At 37.0% G+C, this 17,580-nt stretch overlaps 6 protein-coding genes across 11 annotated transcripts; 5 read left to right on the top strand and 1 right to left on the bottom strand.

Annotated features, from left to right (window-relative positions):
- Positions 1 to 652: 652 nt before the first annotated feature.
- Positions 653 to 2,829, top strand: LOC104779426 (uncharacterized). Of its 5 annotated transcripts, XM_087509632.1 has the most exons (7): positions 939 to 1,131; positions 1,241 to 1,288; positions 1,483 to 1,817; positions 1,915 to 1,986; positions 2,083 to 2,283; positions 2,367 to 2,447; positions 2,522 to 2,829. In XM_087509632.1, the coding sequence occupies exons 3-7, from the start codon at positions 1,572 to 1,574 to the stop codon at positions 2,699 to 2,701; spliced, it is 780 nt and encodes a 259-aa protein (XP_087365758.1). In that variant the 5' UTR covers positions 939 to 1,131; positions 1,241 to 1,288; positions 1,483 to 1,571; the 3' UTR covers positions 2,702 to 2,829. The 5 variants fall into 5 exon arrangements, with proteins under 5 accessions (XP_019099965.1, XP_019099966.1, XP_019099964.1 ...); XM_019244420.2 differs by lacking the exons at positions 939 to 1,131; positions 1,241 to 1,288 and adding an exon at positions 653 to 832; XM_019244421.2 differs by lacking the exon at positions 1,241 to 1,288 and having other exon boundaries at positions 758 to 949.
- Positions 2,736 to 6,189, bottom strand: LOC104779427 (sulfhydryl oxidase 2). Of its 2 annotated transcripts, none has more exons than XM_087509629.1 (12): positions 5,777 to 6,189; positions 5,412 to 5,436; positions 5,237 to 5,329; positions 4,949 to 5,130; positions 4,712 to 4,781; positions 4,549 to 4,617; positions 4,378 to 4,454; positions 4,145 to 4,286; positions 4,022 to 4,062; positions 3,790 to 3,936; positions 3,267 to 3,698; positions 2,736 to 3,180 (listed from the first exon to the last, which is right to left on the bottom strand). In XM_087509629.1, exons 1-12 carry the CDS (start codon positions 5,965 to 5,967, stop codon positions 3,159 to 3,161), a joined length of 1,491 nt encoding a protein of 496 aa, XP_087365755.1. In that variant the 5' UTR covers positions 5,968 to 6,189; the 3' UTR covers positions 2,736 to 3,158. The 2 variants fall into 2 exon arrangements, with proteins under 2 accessions (XP_087365755.1, XP_087365756.1); XM_087509630.1 differs by having other exon boundaries at positions 4,949 to 5,135; positions 5,777 to 6,151.
- An 838-nt stretch (positions 6,190 to 7,027) lies between these two features.
- Positions 7,028 to 10,248, top strand: LOC104779424 (uncharacterized). The gene is made up of 6 exons (XM_010503787.3): positions 7,028 to 8,127; positions 8,261 to 8,502; positions 8,603 to 8,834; positions 9,219 to 9,304; positions 9,402 to 9,493; positions 9,774 to 10,248. The coding sequence occupies exons 1-6, from the start codon at positions 7,876 to 7,878 to the stop codon at positions 9,977 to 9,979; spliced, it is 1,110 nt and encodes a 369-aa protein (XP_010502089.1). The 5' UTR covers positions 7,028 to 7,875; the 3' UTR covers positions 9,980 to 10,248.
- A 68-nt stretch (positions 10,249 to 10,316) lies between these two features.
- On the top strand, positions 10,317 to 12,415 carry LOC104783412 (large ribosomal subunit protein uL30y). Its single transcript, XM_087509652.1, has 7 exons — positions 10,317 to 10,684; positions 10,797 to 10,980; positions 11,087 to 11,184; positions 11,279 to 11,336; positions 11,656 to 11,735; positions 11,822 to 11,924; positions 12,025 to 12,415. The coding sequence occupies exons 2-7, from the start codon at positions 10,807 to 10,809 to the stop codon at positions 12,238 to 12,240; spliced, it is 729 nt and encodes a 242-aa protein (XP_087365778.1). The 5' UTR covers positions 10,317 to 10,684; positions 10,797 to 10,806; the 3' UTR covers positions 12,241 to 12,415.
- Positions 12,416 to 12,809: 394 nt separating this feature from the next.
- On the top strand, positions 12,810 to 13,840 carry LOC147945142 (uncharacterized). Its single transcript, XM_087509041.1, has 2 exons — positions 12,810 to 13,036; positions 13,283 to 13,840. Exon 2 carries the CDS (start codon positions 13,307 to 13,309, stop codon positions 13,709 to 13,711), a length of 405 nt encoding a protein of 134 aa, XP_087365167.1. The 5' UTR covers positions 12,810 to 13,036; positions 13,283 to 13,306; the 3' UTR covers positions 13,712 to 13,840.
- Positions 13,841 to 16,293: 2,453 nt separating this feature from the next.
- LOC104779423 (reticulon-like protein B15) lies at positions 16,294 to 17,555 on the top strand. The gene is made up of 5 exons (XM_010503784.2): positions 16,294 to 16,403; positions 16,543 to 16,726; positions 16,837 to 16,966; positions 17,064 to 17,133; positions 17,223 to 17,555. The coding sequence occupies exons 1-5, from the start codon at positions 16,367 to 16,369 to the stop codon at positions 17,378 to 17,380; spliced, it is 579 nt and encodes a 192-aa protein (XP_010502086.1). The 5' UTR covers positions 16,294 to 16,366; the 3' UTR covers positions 17,381 to 17,555.
- Positions 17,556 to 17,580: the final 25 nt, after the last annotated feature.

The following is a 17,580-nucleotide window of genomic DNA, read 5'->3' as shown; positions in this document are numbered from 1 at the left end:
TTGAGTATTCATTTTTTTATAGTTAATATAACTATAAATATATGATAAGAATTTCAGTCTAATCAAATTAATATAAGAGTTACAAAATATGTGATAGAATATAAAATTTAATCAAATATGTGAGAAGGGTAAATAAATACATGATAGGAATTTGAAGCAAAATGAATTATAGTTATATATATATATTCATTTTATATATTCATTTTTTTTAATAAACATATACTTTAGTTATTTCTCTCTAAATATTTATAATCAAATATATATATATATATATATATACTTTAGTTTGTTTTAGTTAGAATTAAAAAAAATAATGTAATAATCAAATCATGTTAATTATTTCTATTAAAGTTCAAAAATAAAATAAAAAAAAATCATTATTTTGGGCAATATGCTAAACAAATTAAAGAATAAACTGAATATTTAATGTATAATATCAATTATATTTTGTTGAAATATAAATATGCATAATATAATGTCTATTCTATAAAGTTAATTAGAAAAATATACTAAAAATATTAAATATTAAAGAGCAAATGGCACATGTCACAAGAGTGTCTGGGCACGACGTGTATGTGTGTATCCATGTACTACTGCTACTATACGGATACGTCTCCAGATGATAATGATATTTTTTTCTTTTGGGGATATAAATAGAGTAAACTAACAATCATAAGATTCGAGAATCTATTACTCCATCTCTTTGCTTCATCTGTAAACACACACAACTTTATCTTTGATGCCCCTCTCTAAATCTAAACCTGACTGAGAATAATTCGGAAATCAGAGAGAAAGAAAGGAAGCTTTTGTGAAGGCTTTAGCGTCAGGAAAGGTAAAATTAAAATAAAATAAAATACGATTCTCGTCTTTTAAGTCTCCTTTTTCTTCGCTTTTCCACTTCTTCTTCTTTTCTTCTTCTCTTCTTTTCAGACAATAACAGAACAAAACGGTACAACAACCATCCTTTGCTCTTTTCCTCCCTGTCCTAAAATTTGGCTCTGCCTCTCGCTTCTTCCTCTGTTTTTGGTTTACTTTTTTATCTTTGCTTTCTATTATTATTTTGTCTCCTAAGTACGGTTTCGTATAAGCGTATTCTTGATTCATTCAAAAGTTTCTTTAATTTTTCTGGGGGTAAAATTCAGATCCCTTGGCGTCCTTCTTGTTCCTTGATTTTTTTTAACTTTTTATTTTCCATGTTTGTATAGTCTCTCGAGTAAACCGTTTCGATAAACTTGTGCAGCTTATTTATTTGGTCAAAAGAAAAGAAAAGTACAGCTTTTGTGTTCTGGTAACCAAACCAGCTTTTGATTTAGCTTTACCTTAACCACCATGGCCGGCAGAAAACTGTTTGCTTCCATCTAATTGTTTATCTTCATTCATGAGCAGCTTCTAATTTAATCCACATGTTCATGTTGCGTACGGAATCTCCTTTAGCATTGAATGCAAATGCTGACCCCTAACCCCATTATTTTCTATTCGCAGCTAAAAAAGAAGAAAGGGAAAAATATATATAAGAGTTGTTTCTTCAGCTGCAAGTTTCTTTCTATACCGTGATAGTAGAGAGAGGCAACATGGGAGATCATTTCGTGCTGCTGGTGGATCGGTTGATAACAGAATCCACCATCGAGGCTGCTATTCAGAGCAGGAACCGTATGTTGCAAGCTAGTACACCCGTCGAGGAATGTACGGTCCTCGATGAGAAAACGCTTGAGAAGCTGCGTAACGGTGATCTGTCAATGGCTCAGTGCAGGATCTGTCACGACGAGGATTTGGATTCAAACATGGAGACTCCTTGTTCTTGCAGCGGCAGCTTGAAGGTAAACACAGAATTACAAAACTTTCTTTTGCCCACCACTTAAGAGAACATCGTTTTGATTATATGATCAATGTGTTTTTTGTTGTTGTTATTGGCAGTATGCGCATCGGAGGTGCGTGCAGAGATGGTGTAACGAGAAAGGTGACACCAACTGCGAGATATGCCATCAGGTTTGTCTCCTCCTTCTCCTTGTCTCTCTCTCTCTCTTTATCTTTTCCTTCTGAACGCAGCAGTCTCATCTGATCACATATGTATGATTTGTTCAGGAATTCAAGCCAGATTATACAGCACCGCCTCCGTTGCTAGAGCTGGGTCACGTTCCGCTCCATTTCAGGGGAAACTGGGGGATCTCTCAACGGGAGCATCGTTTCATCACAGTTGTACCTGCTGATTCCACTTTTATCGATCAACAATATCCTCTTTCTTCCACCACAAGCTTCATATGCTGCCGTTCCCTTGTCCTCATTGTACGGTCCACCACTATCCTCTTTTTCCCCCACCAAACCAACACGTTGATGTCTTTACTCATGTTTATGTTTGTAATCTGCAGTTCATGGCTCTTCTCATTCTCCGACATACCCTCCCTCTAGTCCTCACCGGATCAAACCTCCATGTCTTCCCTTTGTTCACGGTGAGTTTATCACTCTCACAACAGATTCAAGGGGAGTAAATTGATGAGCCCTAATTGATTACTTTGGTTTTCAGTTGTTGTTTCTAAGAGTACTCGGAATCATGCTACCCATCTATGTCGTCACCAAAGCAGTCGCTACCTGCCGTCGCCATTCTCAGACCTTAGACACCTCTTACCCGGAAGATTCATCGGATGATGAAACAGAATCATGGCGCCTGCCTCAAACGCAATCTTACATTATAGGCGTGCGATGAGCACCATTATTTTCTTTCACACACACAAGTCAAATGTCACTGTAAATATAATTTCTGGCTTGTACATGTAAAATGTTGGATTGGTTTAACAGATTAAAAAAAGAAAAGAAAATTATCTCATTCGCAAAGCTCTCTTCTCTTTCCCAGATCTGCAAATTGCATATGCAGATAGACAAAGACTCACCTTGAATTTCTTACACAACAACTCTAACCAGATAGTCCGATACAAAATTATAAAACACTATAAAGACTCCTATAAAAGATCCCAACATTCACAAGTGTCTCTGTGTGTGTGTATCCCAAAATTCAAGAGAAGAATCTGGACTATCGTTCAAAATCAGAGACAAAAGTTACAAGGAAAGGACCTGCAGCAAGCAACTTTGGGATCCCAACTCCAAACAAGAACCCTTGTGTTTGTTGTCCGTAAGATATGAAAACATCAAGAGCTTCTTGTAGATTAGTTCCAGCTTCTCCTCGGCCTGAAAAGAAAAGGTGGCCACAACTGGTAAGAAACACAGGAGTTGGTAGCTACCACTAGATTTATATAGATAGATGGAAGTAATACTTGCGATTCTTCTGCTGTGTCCTCCAGTAACAGGCAAGCGCCCCAAATGCACAGCTGGCGATGGCTATTGCCAATGCAGCTCCAATCGGCACAACCAGAGCGTTGGTGGCTACTGTCAAGTCTCCAGTGGCTGGAACAGTCTCTTCCTTCCTCCCGATAACACTCTTTTCCTTGTAAAGGGAGACGAGCTTCGGCCCATAGTAGTTCTTCAAAAAATTGTAGACATGGTCGTGATCCCACTCTATGCTTTTCTGATTACTTGAGAGATAGCACAATGGGCAAAGCTCCTTTGGTGGCCATATGATCTTGGGGAACTTGGGGTCACCTGTACCAAGAGAAGCTTCGTCTTTCATGAGCCTCTCGTTGACCTTGTTGTGTGTACTCCACACCCACAAGACGAAATCACGTGCCTTTTTGAAAGGTGTTTTGACACTATCCATGAAACGCATGCATATATGTGGCTTAGACGTTTAGTTGAGCAAATACCACGATTATTCGAGCTATGAGTTGTTTTTATTGTTACCTCAAACACATGTCGTTGAAATGCAGGCGGCATTCATCACACATGAAGAAGTTGTTGACGAAATCGCATATTGCCGTGAATGCAAAATGGCTTTCTCCATCCTCAACCCTCACGGAAAGTGAATGTATCAGAACCCATAATCCACAGCTACAGTCAAGCATATTAGAAATACTTCAGATACATACCAGTGGGGAAAATGGAATTGAAGGATCACGGTAACAAACTACAGTACCTGAATCCACGAGTATCGTTCTTGCTGCCACGGCAAAACATCTACCAAATAAGATATTAGGATAAGCAGATCTCTAATGTGGTATACAGGAAAACAGTAACAGAGTTGGTAGCTAGCACTCACGTAGTATCCACGTGGAACATCCTTTCCACAAATAGGGTAATTTCCCAAGGTATCCTTCCCTCCAGATTTTTCGTAAGAGCAATTTCCAGAAGGGCATAAATCATCATAGTTCACTAGAATTTCTGCAGCTCCTTTCCGACACCTATAGAATATCATTTCACAATTAGTGTGGAAAAAGAGACTAACCATCGGAATGCTTGTGACGGCGTTAGAGTGATGAGACTTTAGTTTACCTCCTGGAAAGATGATGTGCTGCTAGAAGCTGGATAAATCTTATAAATGAAGCACTTGTTTCAGATGACTTAATGGCCTGTACATGTCATGAAACTACTTATTCATTGACAAAACTGAGCGGAAGGAAGAAGGTAATATACAAACACAATAATCACACAAATTTTCTCTACCTTCTGCACCAAAATGATATCAAAAGCTTCTGCGGTTGCTTCCTCAACGTCATACACAGCCTGAGAAATCTGTGGCAAAACCACCCAGATATCTTAAAGCTGTTTAATCTTAAAAGAAATGCTAATAATCTCAGTAAAATTAGGCAGAGATCAGTCTTGAAACCTGGTTGTAGTCGGTTAGATTCGACAGGGAATGTTCGTTTTCGAATTTCTGATCATCCAAGGCATAAGAACTGCATAATATGGAGAGAAATAAAACAGAGATAAGTAGGATGTGATTTTGGCAAACTAGCTCAGGAAAGTTATAGATACACTTAAAAGCTGGAAAAAAAAGTTCAGATATACAGTTCGAGGCAAAGCTGAAGATAAAAGTCCAGGGCATTCATTTCATGGCAAAAACCTGTCTATCTGCTTGTTAATCCAGTTGAGCAAACGGTCAGCTGTGCGGCCGTCATCAATAACAAGGATCTCGCTTTTATCCTTTTGAGGTTCCCAAGTGGCAGAGACAAACTTTGTAGGAGGACCCCAAAAGAGCATTGGATAATGAGAAACAGAGAACTTGTCACAGAGCTTGGTATTCGTCTGTGCTGCCAGGGAAGTCATCATATGGTGACGGACTTAGCATCAGAAAACAGTGAAGCAACAACATAGATGAACTTAATTTAGAACCGACCCATGAAGTAAGTACCTTCAATGCACAATCAACTCTGGTCATCAAAACGATTCCGGGATGTATTGCGTCTGGTCCATTGAAGAGCCTTGCGACCTTCTCGTAATGAGGCTGCAGAGTATAAAAAGGGTTGGTTTTATGGAATGTCAATTAAAACAGGTAGAAGAACCAAAGATGAGGCTTATGTTGTTACCTTGTAGTTTCTACAGGCAGGACACCTAGAAATAATAAAGTGAAACGATACACAGATCAGTATACGTCAAAAACTAGTACTGTGGAAAAAAAAAAAGAAAAGCATTTGCTAATCATCTATTAGCAAATGATTAGAAAGAAGCATCACGAATAGTAAGGAAGGAGGACCATAATGTTAAAAACTCTTAATTTCTGATAAGAACACTTGCAACGCTACTAGATCCAGCAGCACCAAACTTTTAGGTAGAACAAAAAGTGCAAAAGAACCCCCACCAACCAAACCCAAAACTGGAGATTTTTTTTTTTAATTTCAAAGCAATCCAATTTTAATAATAAAATGGTCTGCGGGATTAGGGGAGAACTGACCAGTGAGCGAAGAATTCGACGACGGCATACTTGGCGGGGGTGTCTTTAAGAACTGAATCGAAGTTGGAAGTGTTCAATTCAACAGCTCTGTCTTTTTGATCGGCGATTTCCCGGAGAATCAAGCGCGAGCCAGGGGTGGAAGACGCGGCGATTACAAGGCCGAAGAACAAAAGCAGATGCACCAAAGACATCAAATCGAATCGAAGCGTCCTATCGAGAGAAGACGAACCCCTCCTCTGAGATTTCAAAGTTTTTAAAAATCTTTTCTTTTTTTTGGTTTTCTCTTCTCAACAAAAAGGAGGAAGCGAAGAAGATCTACAGAAGAAAGCTTCTTCCCTCCTCTTCCATTGAGAGAAACGAAGCGCTTTGTGATATAGAAGCTCTACAACGACGTCGCACTCTTGAACTCCGTTACTTTTCGTAATGGGCTTTACTCATATAACGCTGTTGGGCCCTTTTGGGCTATCTGTCACAGATCACACCTCATTCGAAAACTTGATCATATTTGTATAAGAAAATATTTTCTAATCCATTTTGTTATTATTAAACTCATATAATTTGGAAGCCAGGCAAAAAGAAGACTATAAATTTGGTGGTCATGTGCACATCCCTCTAATAGTAAATAATAAAGGCTACTTAACTGATCAAAAAGTAGCCGGCTATGGCAGAATACAGAGTCACTTGCACTATATAGTACAGCAACATATGAGATTGATTGCATTTCACTCGTATCAAGAGTTTTTTTTTTTTTTTTTTTTTTGTTAATCTATCATGTACAAGTATAATTGTTTGACTATCACAATTTGAAAGCCTTAATTATAATAAGAAAGACCCACCAATTTATAATGTTACAGTACGTTACTTTGATGTCATTGTCAATACTCAATATTGAATGATGGACGTAGTAGGTGGACAAATGCATTAGTTGAATCAATCTTGAATGGTATAGTAGTTTATATATATTCTTGATGGAAAAAACCAAAAAAAAAAAAAAGAAGATGGAAAAAGACCAAATGTTTTACAGCCATTCTTTTGTTTCTTTTAGCTTGACTAAAAAAATGTGCCAATTTGCCATATACAGTAAATATATATATATATATTTAAATCATCTTGTCAGCATCTAGCAAGCAAGCAGGCAGTATCCACCATTAAATTTAAAAGAAGCAGCCTCCCCTCTCTACTCCCCCTAATAATAATATATGGCTGGCTTTTCGGTGATATATACGCCTTTCTCTTTTTCATATATTTCTCATCAGATTCTACAGAGAATACATTCACAACCTCAAATTCTTGAAAATGCAGCCGAGCAGTCTAAAATTAAATACTTTTGCATTGCCTTATGATTAACCAACCTCTTTTAAGTGAAGCGTAAGTTTTGAATAAACGAAAGTTTGGGGGTAAAACTGTAAATGAAAGATCAAATGTGGTAAAACCAAAATCACGATGGGCTGATGTGTTATGTTCACTGTGGCTGTCTCTCTCTCTCTTCAGATACGAGAGAACCAACCAATCCGATCGTATTCTTTTTTTTTTTTTTTTTTTTTTTTATTTCTCTAGCTAGAGGCTAGAGCCTCATTTAGTCATTTCTGCTTCATTGACCTCTCTTTTTTTAAAATCCAAAAAACTCATCTATTTCTCTCTCTCTATACATTACCCGAATCTCTCTATCTCTTTCGATACCCTCTTCCACTAATCGTTGCCTGTTTAATCGGAGCTTTAGATATCTCATCAACGAAGGAGAGGCTTAAGGGGGATTTCCTTTTTCTTCTTTTTTTTTTTTTTTTTTTTTTTTTTTTTTTTGCTTTTGCTTTGCTTGGTTCAACTTCAATCAATTCGATCCTTTATTAATTTTTTTTTTTCTTTCCCAAATCTTAGAATCTCCGATTCGATCACTGCTTCCTCGCCGTCACATCGATCGGAGACACATATTCACGTGCTTTTTTTTTGTTTTTGTTTTTTTAACGGCCAATAGAAATAAAAATCAAACTCATTAGACTTAGATTAGATTAGACCTCAGGTCAAATCAAATCCAACTACGACGAGTACTGGCGGCAAGGACGGACTGTGTGTTGCTGTTTAAAATCCGATCGAAGTCGGAGATGTTGGGGGCTGGGTTTCAGTTGACGCGTGGGCGACACGGCGAGGATCCTTTCTACTGTTCCGCAAAATCTCGCAGGGCCAATCATCAGCGCATCGACGACGACGTCTCTAATGTCCCCGCCTCTGCTCCTCCTTCCAAGGATTACCTCAGCGATTCTCAACATTTACTCCCCTCCTCCGCTTCTGGTAGTAATCTTCAACGGTTTTTAGACTCCGTCACACCATCCGTTCCCGCCCAGTATCTCTCTAAGGTTTCTTTCTTTTTACAAACTCAAATTTCTTCTCATACTTGCTTTCTTTGTTGTTGTTGTACCTATATGTATATGGATATGGTCTTTGTTGTTGTTGTTGTTGTAATGGGGGGGGGGGGAAATCTCTCTGCAGACATCGCTACGGGAAAGAAGAGCCGATGATGCTGCTGCTGCTGCTGTGCCTTACTTTGTGCTTGGAGATATTTGGGAATCATTTGCTGAGTGGAGTGCTTACGGCACCGGAGTGCCTCTTGTTTTGAATAACAACAACAACAAGGAGGATCGTGTTATCCAATACTATGTCCCTTCTTTGTCAGCCATTCAAATCTATGCTCATTCTCATCATCATCCCTTTAATTCCTCTCTTCAGCCAAGGTCCTTTCTCTTCCCTTCTTTGTTTTCATCATAGCCTTGGCTCTCTTATATATATATATATATATATATATATATGTATGAATCACTTCTCCTGTGGCAGGCGTCCAGGTGATAGTAGCGACAGCGATTTCCGGGATTCAAGTAGCGATGTCAGCAGCGATAGTGATTCTGAACGTGTTTCTGCTAGTCTGCACCATATCTCATTGACAGATCAACTTCACGAAGATTCATCCAGTGACGACGGGGGCGAACCTTTAAGCTCTCAGGGTCGTTTGATCTTTGATTATCTTGAAAGAGACCTTCCTTACATCCGCGAACCTTTGGCTGATAAGGTTTCTTCCTTCCTTCATTCTCTCTACTAGAAGAACCTCACACCTACTTTTTCAAAAGCATGCCCTAGATACTAAATTACTCTCCCAAAAACTAAGATGGTTTGTCTGACCAGGTAACTTAAATTGATGCTTAGAAATGACAGTTGGTTGATACTTACCCCTTAATTTGGGTCAACTGTTGGCTATCAACTAATCAGAACTGTTCAATCTTCTCACGAACTGGTCATCTTCAACTTCAACTAGACCACATTTTTTCTTTCTTTCTTTCTTTCTTTGACAATAAATTAGACCACATTCTAAACTCACACAAAAATAGGAACTTGTGTGAGCCTGTTGTTAATTTATGGGCTCCCACTCATGACTAGTGCCTATGTTGTAATACAGGTTTTTGACCTCGCAGCCCAGTTTCCCGAGCTGAAGACGTTGAAAAGCTGTGACTTACTTCCGTCAAGCTGGTTCTCTGTGGCATGGTATTGTTACTCGTGCTTTTTAGTACCAGTTTTCTTGCACTGTGCCAATGTATCTCTTTTTGTCTCTGAGAATCCATTCTATTATATACTTTTGCAGGTACCCAATTTATAGAATACCCACAGGACCTACACTCAAGGACCTGGATGCTTGTTTCTTGACGTACCATTCCCTACACACACCGTCTGGAGGTAAAACATAACTGTTTTTATTCTATTATGAGGAAACTTGCTTAGGAATTTTATCTTATCAGCCATGGTTCATTTTTTTACGAATGTTGAAAAATATACGTGAGTGGGATGCATAATGTAGCAATCTTTTAGTAGCATCATTTGACTATTGATCAACTCGACATCATAACTAGATGGATGTTCAGCACAAGAGTTAGAGTCAGGTGTTGCGAAGTCAAATTTTTGTATGAAGGATAATTGTTTGGTAGATAGATGTTTTCACATCGTTGGGCTATTGTAGGTGAAGATAGTGCACAACCAAGGGAGAGTGAGAAGATGTCATTGCCTGTATTTGGGCTTGCTTCATACAAGCTAAGAGGTTCTTTATGGACGCCCGATGGGGGTTCAGAGCACCAGCTCGTGAACTCTCTGTTCCAAGCGGCTGACAAGTGGCTGCGTTGTTATCATGTCAGCCACCCTGATTTCCTCTTCTTCTGCCGCCGTTGAGTAGGATTATAAAAGGAAGTTTCCCTAAGAAAAAGTGCGAAAGGATACGAGCTTGTGAAGCACTTTGAGTGAGTTTTAACAATAAACTCAAAAACTGTTGATATGAGTTTTAAAAGGAGTTGCTTCTTTTTTAAAAAAAATTAAATCTGTAAGTTATAGATAAACGAATTTTGTTTGGTCAGATGATGTATGTGAACCCTGGGCTAACCGTTTTGTTGTATACACCAATTTCATTGTTGTCTGCAATAGAAACTTTTGGAGTACTACAATGTGAATGTTCAAACAAAGTTAGTTGACAGGGGAAAATGAGATGCCAATGTCAGGTTAAAGAGTAACCACAGATTGCCATATATGTATGTTCCTCCATTTGCAATCTCCATGAGGAAGTGGTTCACTTTGGCTGGGAGATGTTCCCAGAGCGATTCAAGAATTGTCAAGAAAAAAAACTAGAGATCTCAAAAATTGGGCCTAATCAATTTGAATCACCAATAAGAGAAGATATCGAGCCGTTGATAAGACTGATGGGCTTTTACCGAACAGGCTCAATAAGGAATAATGGGCTCGTGAGGCCCATAAATTTCATACTTTAACCCTAATTTGAGAGACAGAGAGCATATATATAAAATCTCTCATCGCCGTATCGCCTCTGAGAAAATCCGTTCCGAGTCGAGTAGAGAGAGAGAGAGCTCCTACCACACCGCAGAGGTTAGTGTCGTCTGTCTTTGGATTCTTCTCTCATCCATCGATTAGTATCGTGTTCCTGTTTCTCGGATTCAGAAGGTAAAAAAAAAAATCAAAATCTGGTGTTGATGTGCAGGATTTAGGAAATGGCAGAGTCGAAGGTTGTAGTTCCGGAGTCGGTGCTGAAGAAGAGGAAGAGAGAGGAGGAGTGGGCTTTGGAGAAGAAGCAGAATGCTGAAGCTGCCAAGAAGAAGAACGCCGAGAACAGGAAGCTCATCTTCAAAAGAGCCGAGCAGTACTCTAAGGAGTACGCCGAGAAGGTTACATTTCTATCTTTTTTTTTTTGCTTCCCATGAAGAACAAATCTCCAAATCTATGATTTGTTTTTTGAAACTGAAGTTGATCTGTCGTTTCTGAGTTTACCAGGAGAAGGAGTTGATCTCGTTGAAACGCGAGGCCAAGCTTAAGGGAGGTTTCTATGTTGACCCTGAAGCTAAGCTCTTGTTCATCATCCGTATCCGTGGGTATGTATTCTCTTTGTGCGATTATTACCATTTCCAAAGACTTGTTGCGATGTTGTTGTCCCTTAAATCTGTTGTTCCTTGAATTATTTTGCAGTATCAATGCCATTGACCCTAAGACCAAGAAGATTCTCCAGCTTTTGCGTTTGAGACAGGTTCGTGTTCATTTCTATGTTGTTTGTTTGTTGCTGTGATATATTTCTAGTGATAGGGTTTGTGTAAATGATGAGGCTTTGGAAAAATTGTCACTAATGTGTAAATGATGAGGCTTTGGAAAAAATTTCACTAAATAAATGCTACTGTGTTTCATTGCTATGTAATTGGGTTTAGAACCTAAGAGAGAATGATTCTGTTGTGTTTAGTTTATTGATAATCAACTGGTCTGTTATTGTCACTTGTCTTAGTAAAGACAACTATACAAAATGTGCCATTTGGTAATTGAATTATGATTGAATTTGGCATTGTCTAATGCAGATCTTCAATGGCGTTTTCCTTAAAGTCAACAAGGCCACAATGAACATGCTTCGTCGTGTTGAGCCCTATGTGACTTACGGGTATACGTCTCAGCCTTTCTAACCTTAAATCTTAGGTTATGATAGCAAGTCTTTTTATTCACAGACTGACCTCTCTTCTTTTTTAGATTCCCTAACTTGAAGAGTGTCAAGGAATTGATCTACAAGAGAGGTTATGGAAAGCTAAACCACCAGAGGATAGCTTTGACTGACAACTCTATCGTTGAGCAGGTTTGTAGTCTGCCTCTGTAACACTAATTTCTTAAATGTTGTTTTGATATGATGTAGTAGTTGTACTCACGATTTCTTCTCCCATACACAACGAAAACAGGCTTTGGGAAAGCACGGCATCATCTGCACTGAGGATTTGATCCACGAGATTCTAACAGTTGGACCTCATTTCAAGGAAGCCAACAACTTCCTGTGGCCATTCCAGCTCAAGGCACCTCTCGGTGGCCTCAAGAAGAAGAGAAATCACTACGTGGAAGGTGGTGATGCTGGAAACCGTGAGAACTTCATCAATGAGCTTATCAGGAGGATGAATTAGGATGTTTTCTTTATCAATGTCAAACTTATCTGTGTTTTCATTATATGCCTCCTCCTTGATTTTGATCTCCTTTCTCAAGTTAAAACGACATTTTGAATCTTCTCTTTTATTGTCTATGGACCTTAGTATCGGTTGTGGACACCCCCACTTTCTTCAATGGCTTTTTTATGATACAGTCCACTTCTTGATGTCGATTTAATATCTAGCTAGATCAATCGGTGACAATATAAAAAATCCGATATCTAAACAACTGTATCTACGATTCGGTTTTTTCGCATTCACACATTGACACATAAAACTTAGCAACATACAAAAAAAGGCACTGGTCCGTTTAACGATCTCGAGTCCGCAATATTTTTAAGTTACGCTCTAAAACATCGAACCAAACCTAACAAATTATCATATCACTAAAGTCAACCTTTTGAGATAGGATTTAATTCTACTATGCCTTCATCTCAAAAATCATTTTCTCATATCTCCTTCCTATATTAACTTATTTATTTTCGATTTTTCTTTAAAGAAAAAATTGGTGAAAGACCATAAACCTTTGGGAAATTCTTATAATTGTCAACCCAACCAAGTTTAATTTGGGTTATCCACCCGTTATCCACTAAAACCGGATCTACACTTTCTTCTTTCTTCTCGATTCAAAACTAGACATTTCTTCTTTCTTCTCCAAACAACTAAAACCAAATTGAGCGATTTCTTCTTTCTTTTCTGGTCAAACATCTCATCTCCATTCTCACAATCTTTATCAAATCTAATATATTTCTTCATTTTCTGCTATTTTTCAAAGGTAAATCTCTAAATCTCATCTAAAATTAGGGTTTGTAATTTAGGGTTTATCAATTTAGGGTTTAAATTCAAAATTAAGCCAAAATCTCTATAATATTTGTGTTTCTTTTGTTAATCCCAGCTATAACAATGCCTCCAAAAACGAAAACGGTATAAATTCGAAGAAAATGAGATTTATGGATCCTCCGACAGAATGGTACAACTACGAGTACAACTATTCATTACAGTTGTTTTTGTGGATTTGCAGGATAATGATGAGGATACTCAACCAATGAATCTTGAGGCTAGTGATGTTTTGAACGGATCTGGTTCTGGGTTTGAGAAGGATGCATCAGCAGAAACTGGAGAAGAGGCGGGTGAAGAAGATGAAGAAGAAACAGGAGAAGAGGTTGATGAAGCATCAGCAGAAACTGGAGAAGAGGCTGGTGAAGCTTCAGCAGATGCAGTATCAGAAAATGATGATCAGGTGGGTAGTGAAAAAGATGAAGCAGAAACAGGAGAAGAGGCTGGTGAAGAAGATGAAGCAGAAACAGGAGAAGAGGCTGGTGAAGAAGATGAAGCAAAAACTAGAGAAGATGTTGGTGAAGAAGAAGAAGCAGAAACTAGAGAAGAGACTGATGAGATGGTCCGTATACAAAGGGAAAGAGGGGAAAGAAGGGAAAGAAGTGAATCATAGTTGTGTGTGCAACTCGTAATAGATTACTTTTGGTACTTTTTAGTAATGGATTTGGTTGGATTGTATTTGGATGTTTTTGATTTGGATTGTATTGGATGTTTTTGGTAATGCAATTTTTAGGTACAACTTGAATATTTTGGGTACAACTGGAATATTTTAGGTACAACTGAGACCGTTTTATAAAACGAATTATTGAAATTTATTTATTAAAAGTGAATTTTAAATGGATCAAATAGAAATTATGTAAAAAATGGATAAAAAATAAATTTTGTAATAAAAATGGATTAGATTGAAAATGTGGATGAAAATGAATCTCATCTAACTCATTTACCACATGTTTTGAAAAATAATTAAATTTTGCCAATTTTTTTCATGTAATTTTACTTCAAACTTATAGTTGTACAAGCATAAACATAGTTGTACTTTACTACTTTTCCCTTATTACCAGTAGTACTTTACAATAAATTAAATTTTTATAGTTGTACTTTTCATATTAGTTAATTATATTACATTTTATACAATTTCATAAGATAATATGTCTAAAATAATTGATGTACATGTTTTGACATAATTACTTGGATGCAAATAGCAAAGTGACCATGAAAGCATTAGGAATATTTGCTCTATGTATGACCATCAAAGTGACCATAAAATTTACATGGTCAAAGTGACCATAAAATTTACATGGTCAAAGTGACCACAATAGTTGTTCTCTTTGTATTAACTAACATAGAAATAGATGGATTTAGTTGAATTTTAAAATTTAGTACTTATAAAGTTCAAAGTTATATTTAGTCGTATCTTAGTTGTACCACGAATATGAAAATTGTTAAGTTTTTAATTAAATGTAGGTGTACTATAGTTGTAAATGTTACAGTCAGTTGTACTGTAACTGCAGAAACCAGTTTTGCAACAAAAAAACAGAACAATCGAGTCTTGCAATCAAAAACTGTTACGAACAACAAAGTGATATATAAATTAATCACGGAAAGCATCATACAAGCTTCTAGTAGTAGTTTTTCTCTTCTTTCTTCCATGTTCTCCTAGGGAAGGAATCCTTCTCGTCCGTGGTCTTCCTCTTTTCTTTTTATTTTCATCAATCGGAGAAACACTCTGAATTCTTAAGCTTCGCAACTCTTAATGACCACTTGCAGCCTTTTTTTGTTTCACTGCATTTTACCACATACAGCTTTGGTTCGGACTTCTTTATTACAAACTCAAAACAGTTCTTATGTGCTTGTTTTTCAAGAAGATCATGTCTGTTTGCATATCTTATCAACCAATGCAGAATAAGTAACCTGCTCAATAGGTGCTTTCATCAAAAGAGCATGTCGAACATCTTCTCTTGAAATTCATTGTAATTCATCTCCATTGTTTAAATAATTTCCCCCATAATCCAAATGAATGAATGTGCGAAGATAATTATTCATTACTCCCTGCAAATAGAATACAAACTAACATTAGAACAGTTTTCGCTCTCCTTCAGTTGTACCAGTTGTATCAGTTAATATCTGTTGTACCTACATCTGCAGAAACGAGAAAACCTAATCCAATTTCTATATAGCTCGATTCAACCACTAGGTCCATAAATTATAAACGTACTCTGACTCTAATAGACTTCAACAAATGAGAATTAACAAGATTAACAAACAAAAAAACGAATTTATAACAAATCTAAGAATGTCCCCAAATTAGAACACATTACAAATCTAACACATCAACACTACTTACACCATAAACAAGTTTCAAATACGTTAAAATTGAACAAAAACAGTTGAGTAGACCAAGAAATTACCTAAAACGAGCTTCAATGGTGGAAAATTTTTCTTTTATGGGTCGTACGGATGATTGATTTTGAGTTGGGAAAGAGATGAATTGTGATTGGTTTGTTTTTTTCTCTGTAAAAAAAAATATATTCAATATACTGTATCTACATTATTTAAATAATGCAAAACAAGACAAAAAGGCAAAACTGAGATTACAAATTATTGTAAAAGTAGAGAGGTATGTAGAATTAAGGTGTATAATGTAGAAAAGAATTTTTGGGAGAGGGACACAAGAGAATTAAAGATATAGATATGTACTAATCTTTTCTTTTTTGCTAAAAGATATATACTAATCTTCAATTTGGATCACTGTGATATGATTATTAGATTTATGCATGCAAATGTTGTGTATCCTATATATTTGGTTATCGAAAGTCGGATTGAATTTCTTCATATGTATAATAATATTGTATATAGCACATAAACACATAATGTATTACATTCATTTGAAATTATGTAAAAAAATTAAGAGATGTGTATACTGTAATTTAAAATGGAAAGATATAAATGAAAAAGGTAAGATATTGCTGTTTAAGAAGTAAATACAAAATTAGAAAACCGGGTTTAGGTAAAATATCAACAAAGTTACAAGATTTTTTTGCGTCCAAATGTTGTATAGAGACATATGAGCGTAGGAAACGAGCCCCGTGGCGTTTGGTATATTAATTGCTACCATAAATAAGCAATGATTACAATTAAATTAAGACTAAAAAGCATGCCAAAAGAAGCTGACATGAGGAGATTTATCTTACTTATATAATCACGATTGACTATGGTTTATGAATTATGAACATTGCAAGTCTCGTAAGAATCAAACACAACATACCCAATGTCTCTTGTAAATCAAATACTTGGTGAAGGAGCAGGTGACATTATAATCTGCTTTAGCATTTTCTTAAGAAACCCTTTCTTCTCATCTACAGCTCTACTTACTGATACTTTTTGAATAAATGTATTAAAGAAGAGACTTACACGCTTTACCATACATTGGAAATGTTGTTGCAGTGGCGGATCTATGTGTGTGGAAGGACAAGATAAACTCGGGGATAACACTTGTAACGGCCACACTTTTCTTGTTCCTCTTGGAGATCATGGAGGCTCGAATTGTTCCACTTCTCTGTTCGATCCTGTTGCTCTTCATGCTCCTCCTCTTCCTTTGGGCCAAGTTCGGACAACTCTTTATAACACGGTACCTACCAAAATACAAATATATATAGACATGCATCTTTTACAATTTAGGACGTCATTCATTCTGTGGAATGAAAGAAAACTAACCGCAGAGTCACCAATGTCACACAGGAGGCCTCCCACTCCAGAAGAGATAAATCTACCAGATTCCCGACTTAGAGCCTTTTTATTAAAGATGGAGGGCCTTCTCCTTATGCTTTATGAGATTGCATATGGGAAAGACATCAAAACCTTTCTCTGGGTGAATCTTTGCTACCTACGCTCACACCGTTTTCTTTAGTTTCCATACAATATATGAAGATTCATTGTTCATTTATTAAACTTCGTTCATGTGGCAGACCATCCTTTATGTGGCCATCATAGACATCATTGGGAGCTACATCAGCTTCCTCACAATTTTGTATATAAGTAAGAACACAACCTGTTATGATCTACTTCTCTTTTGATCATGTCCTCCATTCGTCTCTAATAAACTATATCAACCAACACGCATCCAGGCTTAGTCTGCTCGATGACAACTCCGGTTTTGTACCTGCAATTTCAAGGGGCCATTGACAGTTTCATCGGGAAGGTATCGGAAGAGAAGAACAAGATACTTGGAGTATTCAAATCCAAAGTTGTCTCAAAAATTCCTAGGGCCATCAAGGTGGAGTAGTTGAGTCCATGTGAAATGAAAGCACCTCTATATGCTACTATCATAGTTTTAACTATACTTGATTTAGAAGGGATACTTGGCTGTTGTATTTCTTCCTAGCCATTACTAAAAAACCGTGTTTAAAGGATTACAGAAACAGACTAATAAAACTTTTGGGAGTTCTTGGACACCTCTATACAAAGTATAAGGTTGCAACTACA

Source organism: Camelina sativa, chromosome 4 (genome assembly GCF_030686135.1).
Source record: "Camelina sativa cultivar CO46 ecotype springtype chromosome 4, ASM3068613v1".
NCBI lineage: Eukaryota > Viridiplantae > Streptophyta > Magnoliopsida > Brassicales > Brassicaceae > Camelina > Camelina sativa.
The sequence above is the reverse complement of the archived record's forward strand: the minus strand, read 5'-3'. Positions and strand labels throughout refer to the sequence as shown.